Source organism: Mucor mucedo (assembly GCF_025094135.1).
Source record: "Mucor mucedo strain NRRL 3635 chromosome Unknown EV154scaffold_3, whole genome shotgun sequence".
In the NCBI taxonomy this organism is placed as follows: domain Eukaryota; kingdom Fungi; phylum Mucoromycota; class Mucoromycetes; order Mucorales; family Mucoraceae; genus Mucor; species Mucor mucedo.
The window spans coordinates 82,988-98,850 of NW_026252287.1; the positions used below are offsets into that span (position 1 = coordinate 82,988).

The following is a 15,863-nucleotide window of genomic DNA, read 5'->3' on the forward strand; positions in this document are numbered from 1 at the left end:
ACACACACATACACACACACACAAACGATCGTAACACTAAAGTACTCTATCGAAAAATATACCTAACAACCATATCTTATCTTACTTTAAACAACCACTATCTCTCTTTTTTTTGTAATCCTCTATATTTTTCTATAGTGTGGCGAAACTTTAATTATCTTACTTTAATGGCCGACTTTTTTCTCTTTTATAATTCATGCGATTCAACGCACATTTATTTTTATTTATTTAAATTGGCAGGATTATATATAAGCGAGTGTTAGTGGTTCTTCTATAATTCTTTGATTATATAAATGCCGACGATAATATCCCGCATCTTCACCCATGAGTTTTGCTGATAACTGTAGAGTATGACTATGACTGATGTATTTGAATTCTATCATTACACGTTGGATCATAAGCCTTTTATCCAACTCAATATCAAATTAGAATTAAGTTTGGGTCAACCCCTCTCTTTGCAGCTTTCTTTAAACGGTTTGAATTTGCTTGGGAAGTCGATGGCAAAGAAGACGAAGGAAGCGATAAGGAGGGAGGAAACGGAGAAGGGGAAGGGGAAGGGGAAGGGGAAGGGGAAGGGGAAGGGGAAGGCGAACGAGAAGGAAGATGTGGGGACGTACCAGGAACAGAAAATTCTTCTGCTTGAGTTGACATAAATCCGTTTTGTGATCTACGCAAGTCGTCGAGGGTCACCGGTTCGAAAAAGATATTTTCGATAGCGGGTTGTTGACGAACAGCAAAATTATTTGTTTGTTCCAAGGAAACGGAATCAACAGATTGTTGACGGGCAGTAGGAACAACAGATTGTTCACGGGTAGCAGAAACAACAGGTTGCTCACTGGAAGCAGAAAAACTAGAATCCATACGAAGCGAAGTCATACCATCCGTCATAGACATGGTATTTGCTACGGGTTTTGTTTGCTGATAATAGATTACGATTAGCTACAAAATATCCACTTTTAAATGCTGGAAATTGCTTACATGTTTTCTAATATTTCCCATCAGCGAGCAAACCATCCCACGGACTATCCAATTATCTATAGCCAGGTACAAGGGTACAACTAGAACTGGTGCAGTGAGTTCAAAATGCCTACCACTCTGGGTAGGTATACCAGCTTCGCCAGTATGCTGGTTCCAATAGAAAATGATACGTTCCAACATATACTTAATGTCATTTTGTTCGTTGAGCTTCACATCGCTCCAGGTCACCCCGTTGGCACCATATCTCTCCCCAAGGTAAACAATAAGAAACTTCTTGACGATGTGAAAAGTGTTATCGTATGCCAAGCTACCGCACATTGTGAACCAAGTTTTTCTAGGTACAACAACTGGATCTTCCTTCTCGTGCAATTCATTGGGGTCAAGACTCAAAAAGTAATCGGTTGTTTTTGTTTTGACCAATTCCACTTTATACTTTGGTGGTGCGCTGATTGTTCTAACTCCTAACGCGTTCCAATTGCTGTACACACCCTGTGCAGGATCATTCGTCTTATAATACTGAATAGCCTTAAGAATACAATCTCTGAACTTACGCTCTTGACAATCCAATTCTATTATTTGTAAATGTTGGTGAAATAGAATTATTAGTTAATGTTCAGATCAGCTTTATCACAAAAAAATTTACCAGCATTCTTTTGGGGACTTACACCAAGGTCCGAAACATACGCTACCCTTTTACCTTTCCCCGTTTGGTCCCTGGGGAGGTTATTGTTCACAGCTGTAGTAAGAGAATTGACCACTGAAGCCATCAGATCAACCGTTGTTCCCAAAGAATCAATCATTGCTTTCATGGAGTCTAGTTGTTCTTGAAAGTTACGAGCTTGATCAGGATTCATTGTTTAGTACTAAATAATAATATAGAAAAAAATATAAAGAAGAGTGAAGTAAATATATAAGTAAAAATATATGATGTATATGACAAACTATTTCTCGTGTGATTGGTGTAGATTACATGAGCTAGTTAAGTAAAGGTACCTTATTAAGTCATATTCAACGGTTAAAAAACCCAAAATAAAAATATTTATTTACCAGTAAAAATTTAGTCTCAGTTTATAAAAAACTTACCAATGATTGTGATCGGATTTTGCTTTGACAAAGACTTCAGATCAATAAAAGAATATCTTGGCAATAGTTCTATCAAAAATAAAAAAATTTAGAAGCGTATAAATACTTCTTAAAAATAACTTGATGCTTCCTTTCAAAACTTCCAATAATTTTGTATTTATAACAATGACAATCCCCAGTGCTATTCAAAAACCCAAGCAATCTCGTGCCTCCCGACGTGGTTTAACCATGCGTGTCTTGAAAGCTTCGCCTGCTGTTTTTAATCGTTCTATTGCTCCTGACAATTCTACTGGTATCGTTCCTGAGAATAATGATGTAAACAATATACCAGATTTCAGTGACGTCGATATGGTTTCTATCGAGCATGATACAATGAACACTTTTATTGAACAAGAGACACGTCAACAAGAAGAAGAACATGACCGATATGTTGATGGTGAAATTTCAGATGTAGATGATGATGAAGGTGCTGAATTCGAAGAGCTTTAACTGGCGGAACAATTTAAGGATGACTCTTCAGACGAAGGTGATAGCAGAATGTAACGTATACTTAAAATCCATGTCCAATTGCTCCCTGTTCGTTTGTAGCTGAAAGAAGTTAATGTCACGTCATATTACATGCAGCTATTATTCACTTACAATTTTGATTGTATATAGTTTCAACTTCTGATACAAGTTTTTATAGCTTTTTAATGAGCTAAAGTCATGAGGCGCACATCTACTATTTTCGTGTATAGAACAATAATCGATATGACTATCACTAGATAGTATATTTGCCAAGATTTCCTTACAAAGAATGTCGTATACATCTTGAATTTGTTTTACTTTGTCATGAATGATGATTGTTGCTGGACTTTCTTCTGTTGATGATAGCTTGACCACTTGGTGTAAAGTTAGTTGAATATAACTTGATTGTACCTGTGCAACAACAAAATATGTCTTCATTTTATAGTTTAGGTCCTTAAGTTTATGTTGAATAGCAGGTAAAATATCTTCGCCGTAAATAGAAATACGGGCTTTATGGTGCTTGTTGTGCTTTTAAAAGTATACCAGCTGAGAAAAATAATTCCTTCAAATCTTCTTTAGAGCCAAACACACTGTCCAACAGTTTCTTGTCTACCGATACAGCGTAGGCAATGTTTTTATCCTTCCAATTATCTCCGTAGTTTTCGTCTAATTTTTTATATATAATTTTGTTGAGGTGATTCAAATATGCTGTCAGAAGGCCAAATAAATATACGCGTTGACGAGTAGCCTTTAATTTTTTGTCGTTGACAGTAGACGTTGTAGATATATTTTTTTAGTGTCCATCTCAGCCCGTAATATATCAAATTATGAAACTTGTAAATACCATAAGCTCTCTTGAGCTATACAAGCCACTTTTATTCATTTAAATATGTAGAATTTCAATGTGTATTTTTTTATTGACTGAAATGTTTAAATAGATAGCAAAGAGATATATAAATGTAAGAAAAATAGTACAGGGGCTATTGGTAAGCGGGCAGACCAATACAGTCAGAGACAGTAACAAAAGTATAGTTCTTGCTACGAAGGTACTGAACGAGCCAAGGGGTCAAGATATTAACGGAATCAGCATGAACATCGTGTTGAAGCGCGATATGGCCTAAAGTTACACCTGGTACGTCAAGATCAACAATTGCACGTACGCGTTCTTCTTCTGTAGCAAGACCAAGGTGCTCATAATCTTTTGTATCAACATCCCAGTTAATATTGCTGTAACCCAAGGAACTGATTACTTGATTAACGGCCTCATTGGTTGCGCCTTCGGGAGGACGCATAAATGCAGGTCGCTTACCAATGGCCCGGAAAATAGTGTCAGATTGTAAGTTTAATTCTTCTGCCACCTGATCAGCATTAAGTCTTGTGAGTACTGCGTGGCTGAAAGTATGGCTGGCAACTTCATGACCCAATTGATCATAATATTGAAGTACTTCTTGATATGTCTTTGTTCCATCTTCGGTCTCGGTTGTAGTTGTGTCGAAAGGTGAGGAAAAAAAGTTTCGACTATTGGTAAAGAAAGTGGCAGTGATGTTTTCAGAATGTAAATACTTGGCAAGTCCGTATGAGTTTTCGTTGGGCCCATCGTCAAATGTCAACGCAAAGACCCCAGGACGGTTACATCTTTGAAATAAAGCACCAGTACCACTGCCTGTATTGGTGGCAGGAGCAGCAAAGCTGACAGCAGCGAAAGCGAGAGAAAGAAGAGCAAAGGCAGAGCGCATTGTTATAATGAAATATTGTAATAACTAATGTAGAAAAAAATATGTTGAGGTAGTTCAGCTAGTATTTATACTTTTGATGGCCATGTTAACCAGATCCATCAAAGCCCAAAATTAAAGGCGCTTGATGTACTACCGTAAACAAAGAATTCCAAGCGTAGGCAAAAAAAAAATCCTGTGGTTTTCTTTACGCTCTTTTTAATAATACTAACTTAGTCCCACGCACAAGCAAAGTAATCAGGTTTGCAGTGTAAAACATTTTAGAAAATGTCGATTGCTAAGTTTGAAAACCAGTATTCTGCGCAGGATAATCTTCTCTGTCTACATGCTATGTGTTACACAGAACGTATAGGATAAAAATAGTCTTATCCAAAAATAGGGAATTGTTTGTTGTGACATACTGCAGATTGACGAAAAAAAAAAAATTACAACAATAGGCTTTTTTTTTTTTTCACAGCCTCAAAAAAAAAAAATACAACTTCACATCAGGCTGCGGCCGAAATAAAATATCTAAAAAAAGAAATTCTGTTTTGAGTTTTACGATTTTTACCAGGAATTTGTGTTAAAACTATTCAAAAAATAGCCTAGTATAGTGTAAAGGACAACAGAGCCACATTATAATAACAAGCAGACTTTGTTTCTTGATCTGCACCATTTATGCATAGTTTGTATATATATATAAATGATTAACAACAATTTGCGCTTTCAGCAAACGGAGAACGATGTCCTGAGAGAAAAAAGATATTTTAAGCAATGATGCAAGAAATGGGTGATCATCATGTACGCCTCATAAAATGATAAACAGCTGCAAAAAAAGAGAGAGACAGAGAGATAGTTATGTCTCATGGTACTTTCTTGTTTTACATTCAGCCTGCGTCTAAGACAAGAGAGGCTGACGGCTGCTGCTTATTTACACCATGTTTTGATATCTCTCACCGGACAATTAGGCTTATAAGGATGATTAAACCCAAGAAACTGCTCCTCATCAAAGCCGACTCATTCTAAAATGACCAAATGAAATCGATGAAAAAAAACCAAGGTGGAAACAAAGATTACAACCAACGAAAAAAGACCACAGTACGATGTCGACTTGTCTTTATCAATATTGCAGCTCTATGTGTACCGCAGATAAAAGCGGGAGGAGTATGAATGACGGGGGAAATCAATAAAACTTGCCAAACATTAATAATTACTGCTTACATATACTTGCCATGTAATATTTAATTATAAAAACCTGGACTGGTCTCTTTTTCACCTTTATTGCCGCGGATGCAAACAGTTATTAGAAAAAAAAATTGCCAAGTCGAGCAATATTTCTGTTTATTTATAAGTCAATCTTTTAAAAAGATGATCAAGAATCCTCCATAATTTTAATCATGATATGCATATAGTGAGACTACTAGCAGTACGTATGATGGATCATCGTAACAGGTAATTAAAAGCGGTATCGTGTCACGAGCACGACAAAAAAATGTTGAGCAAAATTGACATGTGCCTTATTAAGAATACGTTTTGATAAGAATATTCGGTCGGGAATTATTATTCGGACTTGGATCAACAGGGAGCGAGACTAACTACTGAAAAAAGATTATGTGGGCAAGCTGACTGTGGGCAAAACCCAGGGTTATCTAATTTTTATTTTGAGGGATCATTTTTAAAAAATCGTTATTTCCCGGGAAAAAACATGATGCAATTGCAAAGAATCAGTAGCTCAAAAAAAAAAAAAAAAAAAAAATCGCGCAACATGAATGTGAACCCTTGTCGTGTCATAGAAACTTGTCCTATCAGCACTGTAGCATGCAAAAATAGCATTTTGCCGTCCTATCATGACCCAAAAAAATGTATTTCATTGGTGAGTTTTCAAAGTGGATGTACCTTTTTTTGTTTTTTTTTAAAAATAAAAAAAAAAAAAAAAAAAAAAAAAAAAACGTAACAATGAGACGCATAAGCCTGCATACGTCAAAATACACCTAACTTTGAATGGTCTAGAAGCGATCAATTTGTTCTTCATATAGTCGATAATATAAGACATACATTGTACCGCGTCTGAGGGCACATTACAAACTAAGATTCAAATCCATTCTCTATTAAAAGTTTATTTCAGGTTTCACAACAAATTACCGGGTTTGGGATTTTTCAAGGAAACACGACCCTCTTTTTTTTTGGTTGATACAATACAAGAGATTTTTTATTTTAATAAATGAAATACAAAGTGTTCAAAGGGAACATGAATTATGGGAATGAATATATGGTGATACAATGAAATTTAAAGGTTGGTGAGATCAATATCAATGGTACTAAGATTGATATCAGCAGTAAGGGCAGCATCTACAGTGGCGGGAGTGGTGGTGGTGTTGGAAGCACCAGTGGAAGCATCAGGTTGATAAGGCTCAACACCAATACAATCGGAAACAGTAACGAAAGTTAAACCCTTAGATTTAACATATTCTGTGAGCCAAGGAACAAGAGTGTTGACAGTGTCTTCATGGATATCATGTTCAAGAGAGATATGGCCCATAGTAACGTTAGCGATATCTTCATCCAAAACCTCCTTGACATTCTTTTGCTCAGTAGACAAACCCAAATGTCTCCAATCGTTGGTATCAATGTCCCATAAGATGTTGTGATAACCGAGATCCTTCAAGACCTTGGCGGAAACATCATCGGTAACACCCTCAGGAGGTCTCATCAAAGCGGGTCTCTTGCCAATAGCCTTGAAGATCACATCAGATTGAGTATTCATTTGGTATTCAACTTCTTCAACAGTAAGGCCCTTAAGATCCTTGTGTTCGTAGGTATGACTGGCAATTTCGTGACCTTGGTCATAGTATTGCTTGATGACTTCTAAATAGGTCTTTTCACCTTCTTCAGTAGTGGTTGATTCCTCGAGAACATTGCTAAATCAAAATGTTAATTTTATGATATGTAATTAAATTATTAGGTTTGACTTACACAGAGTTGGCACCGTTAATGAAGAAAGTGGCCTTGATACCTTGATCGTGCAAGGTCTTGGCTAATCCCCAAGAGTACTTATCGGGTCCATCATCGAAAGTCAATGCAAAGACGCCAGGTCTGTTACAAGAAGAGTAAGAAGTATGGGTTTCGGCGACTTCAGCAACAGGTTCAGCACGAATGGTAGGACGAGCCATGACCATAGAAGCAGCGTAAGCTAAGGTGAGGAATAAAGAAGTAGTGCGCATGATGATTGTGTAATGATTATCAATTGATGTGGAGAAAAAAATAAATTCCAACCAAAATGTCATCTGTATTTATATCTTTTTTTTTTTTTTTTTTTTTTTTTCTGAGAGTCCGACGGTTACGTTCAGTTGTTCTATTATTATCCTCTGAATTTATTTATAATTTCTCATTACTCATACGGGACGGCAAAATGATGTATCGAATTCTTTACCTTACGACGATTGTATATTTGTTCTTTCTAATTAAATTCAAAATTGAAAAACGAAAATTCTTGTGACACCCTCGCCTTCATAATTTTCTTGAAAACGTTTTATTTTACCAGGTGATTACATCTAAAGGATCATCACCACGCAGATTCATTCCATTTATGCTCTACAAACATTTGTTTTTATCCTCTCCTTTATATTTACCAGGTTTTTTCAATATCCATATCTTTTTAAAGTATAAGAAACTCTCGTTGATATTTGAGGCTGATGTGTATTTTTTTCTTCTTCTTTTTGTTACAAACATGGATGTTTTTTCGTATTATTAGATTGAAATGATGAGCACCAATCTACTTGCCACAAAATTTGACAGGGTCGTCATTTCTCTACAAAAGAAAAAGTTTTAGTCGGAGTCATCAGAATTCAGTAAACGATTTATTCACTTTTTGCTAGCAATCCTACTATTCTTGACCCATCACTGATCCAGCAAAATCAGTTGATCTAAATAGCCCGAAGGTCGGACCCTTATCCATTATTAGGCTGATATATCCTCAGCCATTTGTGTGTCCTGACAATGCCACTGTTATTGTCCACTGTCTGAACCATATAAACGATCGGCTAGTATTATATGATGGCCCAACTGATTATATCAAAAGTTATTGTAGCATTTCCACATATAGAAAAAAGTGCGGGATTTTTCTACTTTTTTTTTTGCACCAAACAGGTGGGTCGTTATACTTGAAGTGCTTGGAAATGTGTGGTTAGATTTTCTGCTGAGGAAACGCATGTTGGTTACCTGGCGGGTTATACGACATGAACTGCGGGTTTCTTGGGCTTAGTTTATCGCTATCATTAGTCATTGAGGATATATCTTTAGTAAGTCTTAAGCCGACCTGACAGTGGTAGTGTAGCACTACATGGTACTACTTGAAAATGTTTAAAAAAAAAACTCATGTATTTTGTAACTAATTAAGTATACTGCATTTCATTTGCTGTGGTAGAAATCAGAAATTCCATTCAAAGCAGCACATTTTTTATTTACTTTTTACAGAAACCTGTGTATATCATGCTAATGACGTTCAGCCCTATCCGAATAGCATAACTTGACTTGCCTGAGAACAAAATCGATGCTATTTTTAATCTTCAGGCTTTTTTTTTATTTTATAGTTTTACCCAGGTAAAAGCAAAACAAAGGACTGATTCAGGCTATTTTTAAAAAACAATTGTCCATATAGAGATATTTGTGGCCTCTCTTGTACGATGGTTGAAAAAAACACAGGGCATGGCGCCAAGAGGTACAGGGCTAACTAAATTATTTATGGATTTAAGTCTCCTCCCGTCCGAAAATATTCTGGTTTGATGGCATATATTTTTCTTGGTTACACGAAAAAAAAAGTTAGGTCGGCGTCGTTTACTTTTATGGCACCATATTTCGCATAATAATAGATCTTTGTCTCAAAAAGATTCTCCCTACATAAGGGTATTCTACTATCGTATAATATTGCTCGAAATGGATTTTGCAATCTTAGCATCTCCATGTGGCTTTGGAATTTATATCCAAATAAAAAAACCAAAAAAAGGGCAATGGTACTTTGAAGTACAGTTTCACCTGCCACTAGATTAAAGGATCCCCATTACGGCTTAATTTTTTTTTCACAAAGCATGTATCTAATAGTCTTCTGGGAAATATTATGTACATAGCAACCAAAACTCTATAGTTTCTGTTTTCGAAGAAGGTTACTTGCAAAGTTTCCCAGCAATTATCTTAAATTTAATACTAAACGAAACAGGCAGGGCGCCCTTTGTTTCAAGCACAAGCAGTTGAATTATAGGTTCCGTTTCACATGCATGAATATGTCAAATTCTGGCGTTTAAAAGCCAGAATTGTACCCAATTAAAATGGAAACTGTACCTGAGAAAAAAAAAATAGTTAAGCTGAAACCTGAGCGTGATCAAAATGAACAACTATAAACAACAAATAGTCAAATGAATTGACACTTTTGTGAAATCTTTAATTGTTAATTTTGTGTGCAGAAGCTCATATTTGTTATATGGAAAAGCGTTAGTTGCTATCTTTTTTGTATAGGAGTGGTCGTCAACTACTCCATCAAGTTATAAATTTAAGTTATTGGATGGCTTGCTTCCGGAATTGTTATTATACCTAAATTAACTAAACAAACGTTGCTGTAAAGTAAAAGTGTTTTAGAATGTGTTTTAATACAAAATACTTGTAGCCAGATTTCAAAAGGCCAATTGAGACCCCCCTCACCCCCTCGATTAACGTGTGAATTGTCTTGAGGAGTATACTGACACATTTTTTTTTCTTGAAATTCTGCAAGTGATGTGGGATAATCCTCCTTACATATTACGTGTCTAATATGACAACAGAATGGGCAAAGTGATTTTTTTTTCATTGTTATGGAAATCTTGGAAAGTTAACGTCCGTCTGATTGAACTCCCTATATACAAGCTGGTTTCCTAAGCCTGGGACACTCTGGTGTATTGTGATTTATTAAAGATAACTGATATAAGAGGTTTATAAACTTGTTCAATTGATGTGAATGGAGACTTTTAGGCGTATTTTACTGCAGATAATGCATCTAAATCGTATCATACGGCGTATATGTTTTTTTTATGGATGCGATGGAGAGGGCTGTATAACCGGCCATATATTCACCAGATATATCACTCTAAATCATTAGCAATCGACATATAATGCTCGATCATTGCTCACTTAATTTCTTAAAACGTTAATTATTAAAGTAAATTTTTTAAAAGACATAACCTTTTTAAAACAGACAAAATTTACCAGGTGCACCGTATCCAGTGATTATATAAAAACGACAAAAATAACATTTATTGAAACAAATAGTCACTAAAACCTATATAACGAGGGAAGTGTCCAAGTACTACTTTGGAAGAACGATAACACCCGAATTATATTTACAAATAAACTTGGATGTGAGGTCTTGACTCTTATGTACTGCTCGCTGAAGAGACGTTAGACGCTTTGTTAGGCTCTGGCCGATCCTAGCTACATGTGCTGCTTGAACTTCAACGACATCATCGTTATTCAAATCTTTGTCTGTCAAAGAAGACAGGCCATTTATGTACTGAGTGGTTGTATTCATTAAAACACTTACTCTGTGCGTTTTTCCGATTAAAGTTGCGGCCTCTTCGTGAAGTTTTTTTACGGCGTCTCTAATTTCATAATGGTCTCGAGAGTTTTGATACGCCAGACAGCATTTTCCAACAGCACCAAGTACGAAAGCCCCTTCCAAACCAGTATAAACGGCACCCATAGCTAGCAGAGCCATCGCCGTGCATGAATAAAGGTTCAGACTTTCTAGAAAATCATTTGCAACGATACCCAGATGAAATGCAAATGTATCATCCTTGATAATGGCACTATCATTGCTGAAGTTTCTGAGAACATTGGATATATTTTCAACCTCCATTGTAAGTCGGATAACACTAATGGTATCCACAGTTTTCTTTCGCTGCAGTTCACCTGAGAGGTGGATTATGCTGCTGAAAACAATCTTACAACCTTCGCACATCTCGGAGACCGTGTTTAAATAGCGAAGATAATAAAAATGAAGCATGTATCCTTTTTTAAATAGAATTTCTGCGTAATCCTCTTTCAAAAAAGTCTTCTTCCATACCTGCATAAGCTCTTCGATGACTGTCAGTAATTTTTGGAAAGACTTGTCTAGAACAAGCATAAACTTTTCAAAATCTTCCACAATCTTGGGATTCATTTTTTTTTAAATTATGGTATTTGCAAGAAAAAAAGGGAAGTGAATTAATTTTAAACGCATTTAGCACATTATATCTATTAGTTCTCAAGTAGTACAAACCGTGATGGGTAACAGGTTCATAGGCTGTATATCTCTAATTTATTTTGATTAATTTTGGAAGTATATAGTAAGTTATATACAAATATATGTTGAGTGTGATTAAAAATTAGCGTGATGTATTGGGTGAGAAGGGTAATATGTACTAAATTTGTTATAAAAAAAGAATGATTAAATAGGATATGAATTTTTTTTTTTTAAAAAAAAAAGAGGTTATGAATGTTTCTTGCTACCAAATCTGAGATGGTCCATCAAATAGTGGTAGGTTAAACGTCCATAATGGGAATCTAAAAAGTGAAGTAGCAATAACCATCCTACAAAATCGTTTGCTAGAAAGTATAGCCAATGTGTATACTTGATACCGTACAAAAATGCATAAATGACTATATAATACATGATCAGGTACGTCATAAAGCTCCAAAATCTAATTGATACGTGTTAGCTCTATAAAGGGTAGGCTCTCTCTCAACAATAACTATACCTGTTTCTCTGGCGTGGCAACATTTTTCGATTACTTGTAAGAATTTCGACATAAATCATAATTGGTGCAATTGATAATACATTGTGATCTGATGAAAACGGTACAAACCAATGAACGGATATATTGCGAATCCAAACAAGAAGAATAGGCAAATTAAATGGTAAAAGCGTGAAGAACAAAAGCAATATCGACAACATATAATTGTAACGATTTGTTCCTTTAAAATCCATTCTACCCGACTAACAGAAATAAAAAAAATAAAGTTAAAAAAGTATGCCAAAAGAATTTCAAGATGCTAATATTTACGCTTATGGATAACCAGGATCTTGCTAGCGACCGGATACAAGTGACAATCTGCACCAGAAAAGCAACAACAAAAACAAATTGGTATGGAATAAAAGTAGCGACAAGTAAAAATAATATTAAAGTCGTGATAGCTCTACGTTGGATTTGCTGATGTCTTGTCTCTTGACTACGAGACATGGGCCAACCACCGAGACCACATTGCGCCGAAAAAAAGACAGATATATGAGCCGATATACGTACACCACAATCTACCATCAACCAAAGTATACTAACAATACCCACACTCATGCCTAAACCTGCAAGTGGGATCCACCAGAAGAACGGATCTGTATTTCCTGTCATCACATCCTGCCATGAAATACTTGTAGAGGGTAAATACCACAGATCATCAAATGTATAGTAGGTCGAAGGTGATGCACATTGTGCAATACTGCAGATCGAAACACATATCATCACAATAGGAAGTGATCTTTGGAAACAATACGATAATCCTTGACTGAAGCTAGGAAATATGCCAGTATCGTTATAACATTTGATTTGACTTGCAAATACTAGCATCACAATGATAAATGAAAATGTGGCAAGCATGATGCCATTTCTAAATCCTAACCGCCCAGCGCTACCATACCAGTCGATCGAAAGATCCAACTGTAACGGCTCGGGACATGATGGGTCCATCCAGATTTGAAATGAAAGTCCATTTTTATCCACATCGCGTGAGCTACTAACAATCGATGCAAATGCAGTACGACCGTGAATAGATACATCTGTTTCATCCTCGGTATGACCTGCTAAATTGACGTAAAATTTAGATTCATGCATCGTTGAAATAGACTGGCGTAAAAGTGGCGAAAAGTGACTACTGTATGATTTGCAGTTGGGTCTAGATACTTTGAGATGATAGGCTAAGATTGGACTTTCAATGGATGGTATACGAATACTCGTGAATAATCCAGGACCGGTCTTAACATGAACTCCCTCTAAAGCAATGGCTAATTTATAGGAGTTTAGAATGGTTGATTGCCAAGTAGAATTAATTTTGACTTACACAACATTGATTGGCGTATAACTTGACTATTTGTTCTGGTTTTAAATGGCTCGACAATTAAAAATCCACCTTGGCCCTTATCAATGACAGCAAAGTAAGCATATGAGCCCATTTCCTCAAATTCAATACTGGCAAACGAAAAAGTATTTCCAGAGAATGGATAGATATCATGCGCTGTCGAAGCAGGGATTGGAACGGCAATAGGATTCGCAGTTCGACAAGCCATCCTTGTTGTATTTGTGATTTGACCATCTATTTTGGAGCATAATAACAGCTCAAATCTACCCCCATTTGAAATCTCACTGCCAGAAAGCACAGCAAATGCGTCTGCATTAGCTACAGTGGGTAACAAGACTACCTTGGCAATAGGTTCCTGACCAATCACTAATCTTTCGCCTGGTCTCAAGAACATGCAATCGGCTTCAATCAAATTAAAATAAGACAAATTACCTTGACAAATAGAGTTTAGAAACCCGTTAAAATTAAGTGATTGGTGTAACATGGATTAAAAAGATTTACCTAATTGAAGATCAGAACCGTCCCCTTTACGATCCTCGAGACCACTGAGGAATGCATGACGCATAATTTGCATACGCTCTTCCAACGGCTTTGTCTGAGAACCCTTTCGAACATCCACAATATCAATCAAGGTCTTTGACACCACTTTCACTAATTGATTGCATGTCAATATAGAAACATGATCAGCACCTGTCCAAACATTGGGAATTGCCGTTGAGAATACTGTGAAACCATGGGTTGCGGGTACAATCGAACCTATGTTCGTTGAATCCGAACATACCGTATTGTCCAATGTTCCACCAGCCATGGATATGATGGAAATATCTCCAAGAGATTCGTGATGGTATCTATCGTTGTTATCAGCTTCCATGGCGTGTTTTGAAAAGCCTTCTTGCCAAAACTTATTAATGTCATCGTATAATTGGGAAATTTTCCAGTCAAAAGGTGCAGGTGGTAACATATGTGGTGTAGACATAGTAATGATAGTATTGATTGTACCATGTTGATAATTGTTCATTGTGAACATGGCTCTGGCTACAATCCCGCCCATTGAGTGACCAATAATTATCACAGATGTTGGGTCAGGTAATTTTGTATCGTCGGGATGATCTATTTTTCGAGTTTGTGGATATAATTTGAGGATATAATCTATAGCATCGTTTAAATATTCGGCCTGTTCTAAAATAGATTGACCATGGAGAGCAGAAAACTCTTCATGAAAATCAACTAGCAAAGAGAAAGAGTAATTAGTACACGTTTGAATGCTTTTCCTGCAGTGATAAGTATACCTGTAAAAAAGTCTAAATTTCGAACACCATTTTGCCACTTGTCAATATCACCTGCATAATTTCTATAGTAATAGAACGCAGATTCTGCTGCCAAGGATCTAACTTGTTTATAGCTGCCAGCATGACCATGAATGAATAATACCGGGACACCAGTTGGCTATAATAATGGTATAAATCAAAGCTTTTCTTTTATATGTATGTGTAAAAATGTATGTTACTTGATCACTAAAGTCGACGCCCTTTTCTCGATAAAGATACAGACCGTATTTACCGGCAAACCGAGTCATTTCACTATCGAAACCAGTTTGCTTTATATATTGCGGTCTCATGTAGCTTTCTTCGCATCCAGACACATCTCTTTGGTGATGTTGAAAAGAATCCAGCATGATGTATATTGAGCCAATGGAAAATAGTATCATGAACAAGATTAGGAATCTACTGAATTTAACCAGTCGGTAGAGTCGCGGTAAAATTGCACGAGTCAAAGTAGGAGAAGGTGGTGGAGAAGGTGATGTTTCGGGCGAGGACATTCTGCTGGTGTGTGTTATATTATTCAGTCGTAAAGGTTCATCAGTTCGATCGATCCTTAGAAGAGGTATAGACTGTTGTTCTTTTTGGTCTCGTTTTGTTTCAGTATTGTTGGCACAGTGTTGTTCTTTCTGGTTCGTATTTTCTAATATGTCATTCATTTAATATTTGTGCTTGAGAAGAACGAAAAAGGGAAAAATCAGAAAATAGGACCCTCTTATTCCAGGAAAAAAAAAAAAAAAAAAAAAAATTCAAACGTCACCTATTAATTCAAAGCAAAGAGAGACAACACTTGTGCCTAAATCAATGTCACCATAAAAGACAAACGTGGTAAAGGGTATGTATCACTTTCTAAGCCTGTTGTTTTGCAAGAAAAACAATGTCCAAACAAGGAACAATGGAAATTAATATTTATTACAGATAAAAAGGCATATCTATTCCGAAACTTGTATCAGGAAATAGGTTATCTTTGGGCGGGGGGACCGTCAAACCACCCAAGAAATATAGCAACCCGGAATTTTCAGCTCCAAATAGGAATAAGAATTCTCCCATTGGAGGGGAACTGTATATATTTTTTGTGAGCTAAAAAAATTTTTTTCTAATAAATCATGTTGAAACAATTATTAATTTTCTT

General features: G+C 36.2%; 6 protein-coding genes across 6 annotated transcripts; 1 reads left to right on the forward strand and 5 right to left on the reverse strand.

The window, feature by feature from the left end:
* Positions 1-207: 207 nt before the first annotated feature.
* Positions 208-1,988, reverse strand: EV154DRAFT_490768 (uncharacterized protein; the record flags this gene model as incomplete). Its single annotated transcript, XM_051599460.1, has 3 exons — positions 1,622-1,988; positions 979-1,547; positions 208-918 (listed from the first exon to the last, which is right to left on the reverse strand). Coding segments are annotated over exons 1-3 (1,273 nt in total), but the record flags the coding sequence as incomplete, so codon positions are not given.
* Positions 1,989-2,226: 238 nt separating this feature from the next.
* EV154DRAFT_475992 (uncharacterized protein) lies at positions 2,227-2,550 on the forward strand (the record flags this gene model as incomplete). The annotated part of the gene is made up of 1 exon (XM_051598004.1): positions 2,227-2,550. One exon carries the CDS (start codon positions 2,227-2,229, stop codon positions 2,548-2,550), a length of 324 nt encoding a protein of 107 aa, XP_051463177.1.
* Positions 2,551-3,383: 833 nt separating this feature from the next.
* EV154DRAFT_490772 (uncharacterized protein) lies at positions 3,384-4,435 on the reverse strand. Its single transcript, XM_051599461.1, has one exon. It carries the CDS (start codon positions 4,302-4,304, stop codon positions 3,549-3,551), a length of 756 nt encoding a protein of 251 aa, XP_051463178.1. The 5' UTR covers positions 4,305-4,435; the 3' UTR covers positions 3,384-3,548.
* Positions 4,436-6,556: 2,121 nt separating this feature from the next.
* On the reverse strand, positions 6,557-7,501 carry EV154DRAFT_584934 (uncharacterized protein; the record flags this gene model as incomplete). The annotated part of the gene is made up of 2 exons (XM_051606747.1): positions 6,557-7,198; positions 7,254-7,501. 2 exons carry the CDS (start codon positions 7,499-7,501, stop codon positions 6,568-6,570), a joined length of 879 nt encoding a protein of 292 aa, XP_051463179.1. The 3' UTR covers positions 6,557-6,567.
* Positions 7,502-10,558: 3,057 nt separating this feature from the next.
* On the reverse strand, positions 10,559-11,463 carry EV154DRAFT_598006 (uncharacterized protein; the record flags this gene model as incomplete). The annotated part of the gene is made up of 2 exons (XM_051607027.1): positions 10,559-10,584; positions 10,650-11,463. 2 exons carry the CDS (start codon positions 11,461-11,463, stop codon positions 10,559-10,561), a joined length of 840 nt encoding a protein of 279 aa, XP_051463180.1.
* Positions 11,464-12,024: 561 nt separating this feature from the next.
* On the reverse strand, positions 12,025-14,988 carry EV154DRAFT_411019 (PGAP1-like protein-domain-containing protein; the record flags this gene model as incomplete). The annotated part of the gene is made up of 6 exons (XM_051595437.1): positions 12,025-12,279; positions 12,347-13,338; positions 13,395-13,844; positions 13,914-14,639; positions 14,702-14,858; positions 14,920-14,988. 6 exons carry the CDS (start codon positions 14,986-14,988, stop codon positions 12,025-12,027), a joined length of 2,649 nt encoding a protein of 882 aa, XP_051463181.1.
* Between the last annotated feature and the right edge of the window lie 875 nt (positions 14,989-15,863).

What these genes read in the sequence shown, in the direction of transcription:
- EV154DRAFT_490772 (XM_051599461.1), bottom strand. Translation starts at nt 4,304, where the DNA reads ATGCGCTCTGCCTTTGCTCTTCTTTCTCTCGCTTTCGCTGCTGTCAGC.